General features: G+C 40.9%; 1 protein-coding gene across 3 annotated transcripts in view; it reads right to left on the bottom strand.

The window, feature by feature from the left end:
• Nucleotides 1–3,344: 3,344 nt before the first annotated feature.
• Nucleotides 3,345–16,184, bottom strand: part of tle2c (TLE family member 2, transcriptional corepressor c) — a 65,274-nt gene continuing 52,434 nt past the window's right edge. Inside the window, exons 11-14 of one of the 3 annotated variants that reach the window (XM_060906222.1) lie at nucleotides 12,216–12,359; nucleotides 10,140–10,265; nucleotides 8,311–8,620; nucleotides 3,345–5,877 (exon numbers count right to left, since the gene is read on the bottom strand). In XM_060906222.1, the coding sequence (XP_060762205.1) occupies nucleotides 10,140–10,265; nucleotides 12,216–12,359 (270 nt within the window). In that variant the 3' untranslated portion in view covers nucleotides 3,345–5,877; nucleotides 8,311–8,620. The remainder of the gene's footprint in view (nucleotides 5,878–8,310; nucleotides 8,621–10,139; nucleotides 10,266–12,215; nucleotides 12,360–16,184) is intronic. The other 2 variants (XM_060906223.1, XM_060906224.1) reach the window with 2 other exon arrangements.

Genomic DNA, 16,184 nt, shown 5'->3' with positions numbered 1-16,184 from the left:
AGGCAGCTGAAAGCTGAGAGGGGCCGGAGAGGCAGGCAACTGGTCACTCAGTTTTTCCCAAAGAAAGGTAGCTATCAGGCGGCACGGTGGTGTAGTGGTTAGCGCTGTCGCCTCACAGCAAGAAGGTCCAGGTTCGAGCCCCGTGGCCGGCGAGGGCCTTTCTGTGTGGAGTTTGCATGTTCTCCCCGTGTCCGCGTGGGTTTCCTCCGGGTGCTCCGGTTTCCCCCAAAGACATGCAGGTTAGGTTAACTGGTGACTCTAAATTGAGCGTGAGTGTGAATGGTTGTCTGTGTCTATGTGTCAGCCCTGTGATGACCTGGTGACTTGTCCAGGGTGTACCCCGCCTTTCGCCCGTAGTCAGCTGGGATAGGCTCCAGCTTGCCTGCGACCCTGTAGAACAGGATAAAGCGGCTACGGATAATGAGATGAGATGAGAAGGTAGCTATCGCTCACGTGTGTTCAAAATATTAGCGAATGGGAAATGAACAGTATGAACGTGGTTGGATTAGCCTATCAAGAGAACACTTTTACAGTTTGTACAGTGATGTTTTTTCCATTTTAATAACTGAACTGACTTGTGTGATAAGATGAAATATTACGTTATGCTGGTGCTAATAACTAGTGCTAATAACCAGTTTCATAACTAATGGGGTGCCCTAAATATGCACAGATTCAGCCTCAGGGGGACCTCCGCCCTACCAAACCACTGAACCCCCCTTTGGAGAAGGAGGCAAGCAGCAATACAACCCATAAATGCTTTAGGATTGAAGTTTTTAATGAGCGAGCGCCATATACATGGTTACGTGTGTGGAATGTTCACACGTTCTAAACCATTGGTTTCAAATTGAGGAGCTGGAGAAAGCGCAGCACACATAAAAGAGGGATAGAGGTTACAACATATGAAGAAATACGTACGTAATTGATCAAATTGAAATGTCACTCCGTGTCGCTTTGAAATAAATTTATAATAAGATGTTTCCTGTCTTTTATGGGTAACATTTGTAAGGCTACTGAGTAGGCCTATGGAGTTCATTTAAATGCATCAAACTTGTCCCTGGTAGGTTAATACGTAAAATGTAATAAAGTCACAAGGTCCATGGGCTATCAAAAGTCAAATAATGACAATAGTGCAATTGTGACGAGGGTGGGCAAAGTTGGGGGGCCCAAAATTCTAATCTTTCATGGGGCCCGAAATTTCTGGCGGCGCCCCTGCTGATAAGTAAATAAAAAGTAAACTGAAAGCAATGCGCCCTTATTTTTAGTTTAAAAGAAGTATACGAGAAGCACACTTGAATAAACTTCTTTTTTGTAAGGGAGGTTATGAAATATGTATGTATGTTTTTTTTGTACAAACACGTTAGTTCCTGCTATCGCTTACATCAGCTTTAGTCATTCCTTCACCAGTCTCACTTTTCTCTAAAAAAAATCCAAAAAAAAAACCCCTGCAGCTTGTCCTGTTCCTAAAAACCCTCAGTCTTTTGTCTGCTAATTTACATCACTGAACATACACTTAACATTTCTTGACTAAAAACATGCTGTTAATTAATTTCTATTTGGTTCATATTATTTTGAGTACCTGCTATACAAATTCCTGTTTAAATATAAGAAACCATTATTAGAATGAGTGTATTAATATAAAAATATCATTTTAGTTGGTAATATCGGCTCAGGTGCTCATCTCATCTCATTATCTGTAGCCGCTTTATCCTTCTACAGGGTCGCAGGCAAGCTGGAGCCTATCCCAGCTGACTACGGGCGAAAGGCAGGGTACACCCTGGACAAGTCGCCAGGTCATCACAGGGCCGACACATAGACACAGACAACCATTCACACTCACACCTACGGTCAATTTAGAGTCACCAGTTAACCTAGCCTGCATGTCTTTGGACTGTGGGGGAAACCGGAGCACCCGGAGGAAACCCACGGGGAGAACATGCAAACTCCACACAGAAAGGCCCTCGCCGGCCCTGGGGCTCGAACCCAGGACCTTCTTGCTGTGAGGCGACAGCGCTAACCACTACACCACCGTGCCGCCCGGCTCAGGTGCTGTTATAGAAAATTAAACAACGCTTCCTGACCAAACAGAATCGAGAATTCAACAGTGCTGCAGTATTAGAACAGTCATGCAACAAGCTTCCTTCTAGTCAAATATTCAAACTTCAAGTGTCTGCCAGTTTATATTTCATTTCAGATAGTTGTGTGACCTTTTTTCAGCCTGAGAACATCTCTGTTCCTGTTATTAAATCCCCAACTGCTTTTTGTGATTTACTGCACACTGTAATGTGTAGCCCTTGCTTTATGTGATGGACATGACAGGGTTTCTAAACCCAGTGTTTTAGAACAATCTGTATGGGGTTGGTTTCAATATTTTCGAAAAAAAAATAACAAACTTACTAGTCTTGTCACAATACAATTTCATAAAGCAATTCCAGGGAAATATATTACAGAGCAGTTTTTATATGTGATGGGGCCATACTGGTTCTCTGTGTAGTTGCACTGCTGGATCCACCAATAATATTCTGTGGGTATTGACGTTGGCTTCAAATCCTCTCCCACAGCATGGCAGAGTTAAATATTTTCCATGCAAGCAATTCAGCTGATTCAACTCCTGTTAGATTTGTTGTTAATGATGAATCAGGCATGATCAGGTTACAGTGTGGGCCAAAAAGCAATGCGGAAGAAAACAGCTTTATAATGCTGCTTATAACACTACTGCCCCCTAGTGGAGAAGCTTTTACAATAAGCACGATGGTCACAAACACTGCCATGGGGTAGCACGGCTAATCACACCCTCATCATTGCTTAAACAAAAACAAAGGCTAAAACGTCATAAGGTATCAGGTTTACTTCGTCCACATCACCTTATTTACTGTTAACAAAAGTCCTGTGGCTAGTTATTTTGAATTTTCATGGAATCAGGAACAACAGCACCACCAATGGTCAGAAGAATGGTATGAAGGAGGTGTTGATTGCTTTCCAGCCCAGATTATAGACTTGCATAGCCTATCATTAAATGCTGTCATGTCTTTACACACAGGTTCAGTCTGCGTTTAGCATTTTACGAGAATCTAGGTGCTAATAAACTAAGAAAACAGTACAACACAATCATAAATTTTGAGTTTGAACAAACTGGCCGGTGAATACTACGTGGCGATGAGAATGCACTTTTCTATTTACGATGCATGATATACAGAGAACTGAACAGCTATCAAACACATGGCGTAAAAATAAATAAATAACTCGGGGACTGCGTGCTGTGTGGGCGTTCCCATACGTGTGTATAGAGGAGACCACTGTAACACGGATCAGTATCTCTAAAAAGGAAGTCACGTAGAAAACATGCGAAACAGATGTTAAGTCTTTTTATTGGGAGGCCATGGCCTCTTCACCGAGACTGACAGGCACAGAAAAAAAGTGCAAGAGAGAAACACAACGTTAAAGGAAATTCATTTAATATTTCTGAATAACAGTAAGAATATAAAAAAAAAAGAGTCATGCACATGATTCAATTGCAAATGCCAACCTGTTTTGAATCAGTTCAGCTGTATCACAAATACAGAGACCAGTACACAAACATGAATCTTTACACGCAGTGATATACTGTTTCCAAAAAGCCCAGCAAACGAATGAAAAATGTCAACTAATATCCAATAAATATGTTTGTTTATCCCGACAGTACTATAATACGTCTTCGACTCCATGCTTTCTACTTGAGGCCAAATTTTCACCGAGGAAATTTATTTGGGATAGTGTTTAGTAAACACCATGTAGACAAATTGAAAAAAAAAAATCTGAATTGGCATCAAATTTCAGGGGGAATTATTACATTTTAAAATGAAAAATCAATCAAACAACATTACACTTGCATTCCATGTGCTCTATGTCGGATATACAGTATTCATCTCATATACCCTTCCTACTTATACTCCATTACCTCCATGAAAACCACGTGATGGAAAAACGGAGGCAAGTGTAATGTAATAAAAGTAGATCTCTCAAGGAAGATTGAAGGAAGTAGTCTGCATTAAAACTACTTACAATGTATAATGTGTTTTTCCACAAAATGTTGGTTTGAGATGGTTGTCTTGTTTAAAATGTCAAGTGCCAATAGAGATGTGTATCCGGATTCCTCCTCAATTACAATTACGTTCTCGCCGCTCACGTTTTTTCCCCCTGAAACTCAGTCTAACCGCGCTCACATTTTATAACCCAGGATCTAACAGTGGCAGTGCTACTGAATATTCACAGGTGTGTGTGGGTGTGTGTTTGCTCTGCAGTCGTACTCTTAATAATACTGTCACACACGAACACACGTCTCCAACGTGATAGAGTATCTCTACAAGTAGTTTTATTCTATTTACATTCACTGGATATGAGCAATCGTGTGCTCTGATTGGCTACTCTACTACGAGGATATCAGCTCATATACCGTGAGTCGAGAAAAACAAAATGGCGGCGCGTTTTGCTGAACCAACCGAGGACGAAATAAAAACTCGACTTGAAGAAAAAAACCCAAAAAAATACAAAAAAAGGAATGAAAGTATTTGATGGGAAGAACGTATCTTTATTTTTCAAGAATTATTATTATAGCATTTTTTCACAAATCGTTACTGTCATTTCACCGGTTTGTTTACATTCTAAGCGGAAATGATTTTGTCGGACGTTTTGGATAAAGTTTTTATTTATCGAATTTGCAAAAAAACAAAAATGCCTTGTTTATCAAAATCCAGTGAATGTGGATAGAATAAAACAGTTATTCCATTCAATCTCGTCGTACGTGGTTTATAGACAACTCTATGCTATTTGTCTCGTCGGCTATCAGCTCATGTACGACTCGATTTCGTGGAATAACTTAAATAAATTTCATACGTTCTCGGTAGGCCAGCATTCAGAACATCCATCCATCCATTATCTGTAGCCGCTTTATCCTGTTCTACAGGGTCGCAGGCAAGCTGGAGCCTATCCCAGCTGACTACGGGCGAAAGGCGGGGTACACCCTGGACAAGTCGCCAGGTCATCACAGGGCTGACACATAGACACAGACAACCATTCACACTCTTATTCACACCTACGGTCAATTTAGAGTCACCAGTTAACCTAACCTGCATGTCTTTGGACTGTGGGGGAAACCCACGCAGACACGGGGAGAACATGCAAACTCCGCACAGAAAGGCCCTCGCTGGCCGCTGGGCTCGAACCCGGACCTTCTTGCTGTGAGGCGACAGTGCTAACCACTACACCACCGTGCCGCCGCAGTCAGAACATCCTCCTTTATTACAGATTTGATATGTAATGTAAATTGAAAGGAAAAAAGAAGAAGAAAAAGAGGGTTTGGCTTATTTGGTGATCTGGGCTGCTGTAGAAGAGGCTCCAGTTAACCAGGCTTGAAAGTACAGCTTGAAATCTTAAACATTAGTGGTTAAAGAGTGAGTAAAAGCGCAGAGTGGCTACAGCTTGTGCAACAGTGACAGATGAACGAAGCATGTATGAGTGCTTTCTGACATGAGCAAAAATGACAAAAATATAAAGTAATATAAAATTACAGTCTCTTTAAAGTAACAGTTATTGTGTCGTCCACGTCTTCAGTCATCTCAGCTCTATCCACCGGTAGACGTCTATGTACTCATGCACGTTGTGATGAGGAATGAAAAAATGACCAAGCTCCCAGTGCATAAAGTGAATGTATAAAAGACAATAGAGTATAAAGGTCACCTTCTTCAGCAAAGAAGATCCAGTTCAGCTACACAGCAGTGTTATAAGTTGGTGTTGACACAGGACTTGTTAAAGGGTCTCAGTCTATTTCTGTCTTAGTTCGGTAGGTTTTCAGTTTCCCATGGTTATCAAGGGTCAACAGGACTTGCTCTGACTTGCTTACTGCTGAAATAAAGAAATAAATAATATTCAGAATCATAGCTCATAAATTACATAATGTTATAATAGCAGAGCTCCATACTTAAGAGAATATGGTAATATATCATTCTGATTTTTGATGACTTGACCGTGCAACATCTGTATGTATGTGTCCCACCACAGGGAACCTGATCTTGCAAGGCGACATATCTCAAACACTTGACCACTGGACAATGAAATTTGTATCTTTATTTACATAAGATAGATGGGTTTTTACCCAGCGCTTATTTTTAATTTGCATTTTAAAAATAGCATGGGATTATTTACTAACACGTTTTACGGAAAATATTCACAACAGCTGCATATAAAATTAGCTAAAACAGTTTTATTAGTCCACTAGCTTGTTGGATAATTGACTGTTTCTGTCATGTAAGGGTGGTAGAAGAGTTTTATTGAAAGCACGCTAGCAAACAGATCCAAGATGTAGACAAAAGCAAAGTCGAAAAACAGGCAGTGAGGCACAGATAGGATATCAGAAGTAATACAATACTTAAAGTCCAAAAACATAAATAGGGTCAAAACCAGAAAAGCGATCCAAAATACAAAGCTTGGTAACATCAGACGCAGGGTACAGAGCACGGGCGATTGCTCTAAGACAACGAGGGAGGCTCAGCCTCCTCTAAAAATGACGAACATCGTGTAGGATGAATTGCGCTAGGCTTATGTTATAGCCGACCTTATAACATTGCTATTTCAGATCCAGAATCATAGAAATATATGTGCTCAACCCAACTACAGTGCGAAATCATTCCGTTATAACTTTCCCCAGTTCGCCTAATGTGTGCGTGAGTTTTTCCCCCTCGTGACAACGCGATGCAGCCCAGCCTCAGTGGATTGGGAGCTATGTGCTTGTCAATCTCAAAATGCAAGACAATTATTGGACAAATACTGCGAAAACGCCCGCCCACGGAGTGTCACGGACTCCCAGCTTCAATGGACTTCAACGGCATTTGGGAGCTATGCGCTTTTCAATCTCAAAATGCAAGACGGTTATTGGACAAATACTGCGAAAATGCCCGCCTACGGACTCCGAGCCTCACATGGGAGGGACATGGCAGTTTCCGCGAGGAGACTGGTGATTGGTGAAAGCGGCCGGATATTTTCTTTGATTGACAGCTCGTTTCAACTATAGACAGGCAGCGACAGTGTTGCCAGATTGGGCAGTTTCCCGCCCAATTGGGCAGTTTTAAGTGCATTTTGGCGGGTTTTGAACATATTTTGGGCTGGATAACGTCAGCAGTATCTGGCAACATCAGTTCAGTCCCATGCGGATTCGCTAGTGCTGTGGTGTATTGTAAGAGATCAGCTTACATTTCGATTTCATTCATTACATACGGTTTCTACCAGCTTTTTTAGTTTGTATATATTTTCATTGTAAATAAAGTGTAAATATAGTGTTGTCAAGTTTGCTATCTTAGTTCCAGAAATTTCGTTTATTTGAGTGACTGAATTTGAACTTGAGGGGGCTAGTCAGCTAGCAAGAAAGCTGCGCACGGATGCCAAGCATTGCTGATTTAATTTTGGCGAAGCCATTTGCCAGTCTTCCTTTCGAGGAAAAAATTAAAATTAAAGAGCAGGGTAGACCAACGCCTCAAACTGACTTGGTGAAAAAGGTAGGGAATAATACTCGTTCCTTTCAGCTCTCCTGGTACAAGAAAGTGAATTGGCTAACAGCAAGTGACCCACATCAACAACAGTAAATAGGCTACTTTAGTAATATGTCATGGATGGACCAAAAATATAGAATCTATTTAAAATGTTTATGCTGAGTATATTATATTGGAATATATATTTCTCTGGATATGAATTAAACACAGCTACAATTTGGAAAACATTTTTAAACAAAAACACAGCCGAGGTCAATTTTTAAACAACATGCCACAATTTTAAAATATAAAATGTTAAAATACACCCCCCCCAACACCACCATCATGTATGGACAGTAGGCTAATGGGCCAAAAGAACCTGTTATTTCACAGTTTGTGACGCTGCCAACAATCAGCCAGATCAGAGGCAAGCGTATGGGCAAAACTGATGTGTTTTTTCTTTTAAAATCTGGAAATATCGTAACCGACCAGCCTCCCCTGTTTGAAAGACTACCAGCCGCCACTGGTTTCAGTGTCTGTCACAAGACAATGGAGCAATTTACTGACGTGAAATACATGACACTACACAAATCGATGGTTCATATGCTATAATATTATTATTCTATTCAGGCTGGTTTTGTGCCCTTGTAAATATTTTGCTCATACACTCATCAGGAGCTCTGCTTTTAGGCACTGTCTAAATATCCATATTAATCATGTTAAATATGGACGCTCAAAATATGCACAGTATAATAATATATATTGTATAAATGTGGTATTGAGTTTATTTATGTATGTATGTACAGAAACTCACCAAAATGCTCAACTCTGCCACAGCTCTCCAGCTGCTTGATTGGCTGATAGACCTGTCAATCACTAGAACAGCTGATTGATTGGCATGTTAAGCTGTGCCTCTGACATGGTCCTGCAGTTTAGTGGATGCAGATTGTGTTCAGCTCCAAGACACGGTGGGCAAATGCACATCCCTGGCAAGGCACCTGGTCCTTGACCTCGTTGCACTATGGGACGGAGCCAGTGTGTGCTGGGTTTGGTGGGTGGGTGGGTGAGGGAGGGAGGGCCGCCTTCATCTCCCACCCGTCTCACTCCATGAATTGGAGTGGGTCCTGTGAGGACGGCAAGAGAAATATAGAAGCGAAACGTTTCGCTTTTCACTCAGAGAAAATGAGCTGCACTGTGACAGATCAGTCTTTCCATTTCTATTCAGTCAAGCATGAAGCTCACTTTCTGAAAACGAGGCTGGTGTCAGAAACTCCAGAAGAACTGAAAACAAACAAGAACTGAAAAGTGCTGCAGTGAAGCATCTCAAGCGAAATTCTTCCTTTTCTTTTCTTTTTTTTTTAAGGGATGTCATGCAAACTGATTGTATACTACATGAATAAGTGTGGCTCCAGGCAATGCGGAAAACAATCCCAGTTTTATTGAGAAGGAAGATTTTCCTAAGAGATTTAAGGAGTTTAGAGAATAAATAGGCAGTCAATTATTTGATTTAAAACTGGCTGGCTAAAAACAATTCTGATTTCTGTAAAACCACAGCTCACATGCAGCACAGTGCAAAAGTTTGTACCCCTCATTGTTTTTCAATGGAGAAACAAAGGAAACATTGATTTGATTTTGCTTTACATTTTGTCATGGCTTTCTCAGTCTCCAAGCATGATCTGAAAAAGGGAATTTGGGACAACAGGAATATCAGCAAGAACGTGTGGCCTGAATAGTACAGCTGAGAGAATCTAAAAGCTATTCAGAAGATATGAAGAGTTTGAAGGACGTTTCTAAAAGAAAAAAAAGCAGAGGCGTTCAGATTAACTGGTATAGTCCATCCGTCCATCCATCCATTATCCGTAACCGCTTATCTTGTGCAGGCAAGCTGGAGCCTATCCCAGCTGACTATGGACGAGAGGCGGGGTACACCCTGGACAAGTCGCCAGGTCATCGCAAGGCTGACACATAGACACAGACAACCATTCACACTCACATTCACATCTACGGTCAATTTTGAGCCACCAATTAGCCTAACCTGCATGTCTTTGGACTGTGGGGGAAACCAGAGCACCCGGAGGAAACCCACGCAGACACAGGGAGAACATACAAACTCCACACAGAAAGCCCTCCCCCATCGAACCCAGAACCTTCTTGCTGTGAGGCAACAGTGCTAACCAATACACCACCGTCCCGCCTTAAACTAGTATAGCATTTATTGATTTTTTTTCACAAATAATATATTAACATACAGTAATTATTTTTATTACTTTTAATAGTAACAGTACACCTGTGAAACCTAATACACAGTGTCTTGTGGCTATAAATGAAAGTACTTTGTCCTATTCGTATGGGGGTGTACAAACTTTTGCACTCAGCTGTATGTGTGTTTATGTTATATGTGGAGCAATTTTACATATTGTTGCAAGTAAGCGTATACTGCAGATATGATTAAAATTGCAAAACAACTAAACAGATGGTGCTGTTTATGACTAATGTATCGAGTCTGTGATACTTGTTTGGCCTGTAATGTTGAATATAACAGACAGATAATACCTCTAATATTTCACTGCATTTTATAAACAAATAAACAAGGAGCATGAAAGAGGACATGTGTTTTCTGTGGAGAGTGTAGGTGTATCTCACCTAGTGCTGGACAGGAGGAGAGGGAGCGCATGCTGGGGAGGACAGAGGACAAGCAGGCGGAGGCGGAGGAGGCGCAGGAGATGGAGCATCATGTGACGGAGATGGAGAACGAGATCGTGCTTTCTCCTAAAAAAAAAAAATCCAAACAGAAATTGTGAACTGCACTTACTGAGCCGCTGTTGAAGGTTCAGTATCCTTTACACTCACTCAATGCCATAATACTTGGCTGTATGCTGTTTTATATACGACACAGTGCTAAAACAATAAGAAGATCTCCATTCAAATCATTTGCAAATTTCAAGCAAAGCTGGTTTGAAAGCAGAAACTTCAAACTTTCAGCAGGCTTTCAACAGAAGAGGACGTCTGAGATACCGCCAATAATCTGCATATAACGCCGTCCTAACATGTTTAATGCTTTCACATCAATTAACACCTCCACATCCCAGGCTCAGGTCAGTCTCCTGATGTCATGGCTGTGAATCATGCAATTTCCCATCATTTAGTACAATTAATAAAGTAACATCAACATCAGTACAATACTAGTATACGATAGTGCATTTATAGCAACAATAACAGCGCTGGTGAATTCTTGATTCCAACTGGTCAGAAAGTATGGATTCATTTCAACCCGGATGTGCATATGTAATGCGATTAAATGTGTCTCATTGTAGACATGGTAGAGTTTTCTATGACCAGATTTACATTTTAATACTATTAGTTCACTAGTGACCATCACCCTACTTGAAAGTACTTGAAAATTGGCTTTTCCTTTTATGAGTCTCTTTCCAATTTGGTCACGTACCACCTACAAACCAGGAAAAGTGAAGACTTGCTGTGTTTGAGAAATGTAAAACCAGCCACCACATCTTTTCAAAGTCCAGCATAATGTACTTAGAGGAAAGCACTATGTACCCTCTTCCACATACTGGATCTGACAGATCCTTCTGATTGGCTAGTGTCACTTTGACTGACAGGAGAGAGAGATTGCATGCCATCCCTCCCACCCAGAAAGCACAGCCAATTTTGCTTCCTTGGCTCATGGTCATGGATGGCTGTAGTATCTGTAGTTTTCCTCATTACTGGAGCATGAACAATGTGCGAGGCTGAAGGTGCTTCCTCCAATAAACGTCACACTGCTAGATCTATTCCAACTGCTGCTTCTGTGAAGTTCCTTCTTCTTTAAATGCAATTGTGCTTGAAAATGAGGTTTTAAATTTAATTAAATTAAAAAAAAATGCCAAACCTCTTTCTGTACACATTAAAACTGCATGGCTCCATAGTAAAAGAGTCCAGGTACTAAACTGGCCTGCCTGCAGTCCAGACCTGTCTTCCATTTAAAACATTTGCCGCATTATGAAGCGTAAAATATGACAAAGACGACCCCGTACTGTTGAGCAACTGAATAAAAAGAGCCCACTAATCACATCTATTCGCCAGCCACTTCTCCACTCACTGCCTGATGGTTTTGCACCAATGTTTAACAAAGCTACTTGTTTACCCTGACAGTTTATGTCTATAATTAGTGTTGTAGTCAAGACCGCCTCAACCGAGACCAAGTCATGACCAAGACCAAAGTGGATTGAGATCGAGACAAGACCAAAACTTTGAGGGGTTGAGACCAAGTTAAGACCAAGACCAAGGCAGGACGAGACCGAGTCAAGACCAGGACCACACAGGAAGTGTGTGAAGGGGGGTGGGGGAGGGGTGATGGCCATGAACAGTAACAAAAATTTTGAATTAGTAATGAGCCACGTTATTGGTTGCATTTGAAGCAGGAAGTTTTACATCCAATCACAGTAACGATGTTAAAAAATAAATCAGACAATGTACAGGCAATTTAGAGAAACCCCCACAGTTGAGGTCTTGACTGGTCTTGAAATAAAATCTCGAGTCCTCCATGTCCGAGACTGAGACAAGACCGAGTAAAAGTGTGGCTGATTCCGAGACCTTCTTGAGAGAGGTCTTGAGGCCGAGCTCGAGTACTCCAACATTAATATACTGTGTGCATCTTGTTCACTGTATTTCACCAACAGTTCTGTATTCTTTCTATATGTATAGAAAACATGCAGTGTGTACCTGCGGGGGACTCTTGTGCTGGTTGGGTGTGTGTGTGTGCGGGAAGCCAGAGGAAGGTGATTGGGTATCTCGGGATGAATTTCGGCTGTCCATGCCATTCCCATCAGCAGACGTGGGTGACCCTCCTGCTGGAGACACACTCTTCTTCCAGGATAACAAACAGGAGACGAGTCACATTAACCACAAACAAGACGAGAATGATCACACATCACCAAGCAAATGATTAGCCATTTGTGTAGTACAAGATATCATTTGATAATATTAATATTTATACCACAGCATTGTCGAACCCTCAGGAAAATGTCTATAACAGCAGTTGTGGCTGTTTCGCATAAACATTAAGGAAAAAACCGCAGCAACTTATGTAATACAGTGGTGCTTGAAAGTTTGTGAACCCTTTAGAATTTTCTATATTTCTGCATAAATATGATCTAGGGCGGCACGGTGGTGTAGTGGTTAGCGCTGTCGCCTCACAGCAAGAAGGTCCGGGTTCGAGCCCCGTGGCCGGCGAGGGCCTTTCTGTGCGGAGTTTGCATGTTCTCCCCGTGTCCGCGTGGGTTTCCTCTGGGTGCTCCGGTTTCCCCCACAGTCCAAAGACATGCAGGTTAGGTTAACTGGTGACTCTAAATTGACCGTAGGTGTGAATGTGAGTGTGAATGGTTGTCTGTGTCTATGTGTCAGCCCTGTGATGACCTGGCGACTTGTCCAGGGTGTACCCCGCCTTTCGCCCGTAGTCAGCTGGGATAGGCTCCAGCTCGCCTGCGACCCTGTAGAACAGGATAAAGCGGCTAGAGATAATGAGATGAGATGAGAAATATGATCTAAAACATCATCAGATTTTCACACAAGTCCTAAAAGTAGATAAAGAGAACCCAGTTAAACAAATGAGACAAAAATATTATACTTGGTCATTTATTTATTGAGGAAAATGATCCAATATTACATATCTGTGAGTGGCAAAAGTATGTGAACCTTTGCTTTCAGTATCTGGTGTGACCCCCTTGTGCAGCAATAACTGCAACGAAACATTTCCGGTAACTGTTGATCAGTCCTGCACACCGGCTTGGAGGAATTTTAGCCCGTTCCTCCGTACAGAACAGCTTCAACTCAGGGATGTTGGTGGGTTTCCTCACATGAACTGCTCGCTCCAGGTCCTTCCACAACATTTCGATTGGATGAAGGTCAGGACTTTGACTTGGCCATTCCAAAACATCAACTTTATTCTTCTTTAACCGTTCTTTGGTAGAACGACTTGTGTGCTTAGGGTCATTGTCTTGCTGCATGACCCACCTTCTCTTGAGATTCAGTTCATGGACAGATGTCCTGACATTTTCCTTTAGAATTTGCTGGTATAATTCAGAATTCATTGTTCCATCAATGATGGCAAACCGTCCTGGCCCAGATGCAGCAAAACAGGCCCAAACCATGATACTACCACCACCATGTTTCACAGATGGGATAAGGTTCTTATGCTAGAATGCAGTGATTTCCTTTCTCCAAACATAATGTTTCTCATTTAAACCAAACAGTTCCATTTTGGTCTCATCCAACCACAAAACATTTTTCCAATAGCCTTCTGGCTTGTCCACGTGATCTTTAGCAAACTGCAGATGAGCAGCAATGTTCTTTTTGGACAGCAGTGGCTTTCTCCTTGCAACCATGCCATGCACACCATTGTTGTTCAGTGTTCTCCTGATGGTGGACTCATGAACATTAACATTAGCCAATGTGAGAGAGGCCTTCAGTTGCTTAGAAGTTACCCTGGGGTCCTTTATGACCTCGCCGACTATTACACGCCTTGCTCTTGGAGTGATCTTTGTTGGTCGACCACTCCTGGGGAGGGTAACAATGGTTTTGAATTTCCTCCATTTGTACACAATCTGTCTGACTGTGGATTGGTGGAGTCCAAACTCTTTAGAGATGTTTTTTCTAACCTTTTCCAGCCTGATGAGCATCAACAACACTTTTTCTGAGGTCCTCAGAAATCTCCTTTGTTCGTGCCATGATACACTTCTACAAACATGTGTTGTGAAGATCAGACTTTGATAGATCCCTGTTCTTTAAATAAAACAGGGTGCCCACTCACACCTGATTGTCATCCCATTGATTGAAAACACCTGACTCTAATTTCACCTTCAAATTAACTGCTAATCCTAGAGGTTCACATACTTTTGCCACTCACATATGTAATATTGATCATTTTTCCTCAATAAATAAATGACCAAGTATAATATTTTTGTCTCATTTGTTTAACTGGGTTCTCTTTATCTACTTTTAGGACTTGTGTGAAAATCTGATGATGTTTTAGGTCATATTTATGCAGAAATATAGAAAATTCTAAAGGGTTCACAAACTTTCAAGCACCACTGTAGCTGATATGGGGAAGTTTTCTATGAGGAGATATTTATTTAGCATTTTTAGAAGGAGTCAGAGGTAAAGCTGTTTCGTGTTCATTATGCGGGGCTTTGCATTTTTCCTCTCTAGCATGACAAGCTGCATTTTTCTTGTCCAAGTAACTTAAAGAGACAAATAAATAAATAAATAAATAAATAAATAAGAGTCTGGTGATGGATGTTTACAGCTGTTATAATGTTCAGCAAAAACAGGGAGTAACTTGATTTGCCTACATTCAACAACAATAAATGTAACTCAAAACAGATAAAAACTACGACATGCTGTTCATTAATAAATAAAAGGTGTAATCAAATTTCAAATTTGAGATGTTCAGTGATTATTTCCCAATCAACTTCATTCTTTTCTTTTAACATCACAGTGTTTTATTTCTTACTTATGTTTTAGCTCAAAGCAGATACACAATTATATCTGATGAAGCCAGAAATAAAGTCTGGGTGATATCATGATGATGATGACAGGTATTGTCAGTTCATTGACTACTGCCAGGTCTTTACCATAAAAGTTAGCAGATAGACATTAATACATATTTTTGGACCAAATGTTGTTTGTTGAAGGAGGATGTGTTTTCGCCTTCGTTTTTTAAACTGTTCCCAACGTAACTTGAAAAGTAGTGAACTGATTTGGATGAAATTTTGAGGAAAGGTGAGCCATGGGCCAAGGAACGAGTGATTAGATTTTGATGCAAATCCAGATATGTATGTGGATCCAGGACTTTTTTTTGTTTGTTCCCAATGTAACTCAAAAAGTAGTGAACTGATTTGGATGAAATTTGGTGTTCAGCTTTAGTAGGTTCAAGTGATTTGATATTGATGTTGATAATATGTGCCTTGGTGGAAGTATACACTCTACTGAATGCCCTTCTAGTTCTAAATAAAATTAGGCTTGATCTCTATAGTTTTGCAATGTCGTACTACTATTAGTCCTGAGATTAATTAAATGTTAATTAAATGTTTGTTGCATTTTAACATTTAATGTTAATCTTTACATTAGGTTTGGATGGATCTTACTGTTCTTGAACAAATTTGTAATGCACATGGGGGGAAAAACCCTCATATTTAAGCTGAAATGAAAGTATACTGTGTTTTAAATATGACACAAAGATAATTCCAATCTCTGTAACTTGTCATTTATCTCTTTTTATTCTATCCATATTCACTGGATATGAGCAATCGCACGCTCTGATTGGCTACTCTACTACTAGGCTACCAGCTTATCACGGGCGATTGCTCTAAGACAACGAGGGAGGCTCAGCCTCCTCTAAAAATGACGAACATCGTGTAGGATGAATTGCGCTAGGCTTATGTTATAGCCGACCTTATAACATTGCTATTTCAGATCCAGAATCATAGAAATATATGTGCTCAACCCAACTACAGTGCGAAATCATTCCGTTATAACTTTCCCCAGTTCGCCTAATGTGTGCGTGAGTTTTTCCCCCTCGTGACAGCGCGATGCAGCCCAGCCTCAGTGGGCTTCAATGGCATTTGGGAGCTCTGTGCTTTCAATATCAAAATGCAAGACGGTTATTGGACAAATACTGCAAAAACACCTGCC

This window comes from Neoarius graeffei, chromosome 23, assembly GCF_027579695.1.
Source record: "Neoarius graeffei isolate fNeoGra1 chromosome 23, fNeoGra1.pri, whole genome shotgun sequence".
Classification (NCBI taxonomy): Eukaryota; Metazoa; Chordata; class Actinopteri; order Siluriformes; family Ariidae; genus Neoarius; species Neoarius graeffei.
This window is presented reverse-complemented; position numbering and strand designations above follow the sequence as displayed.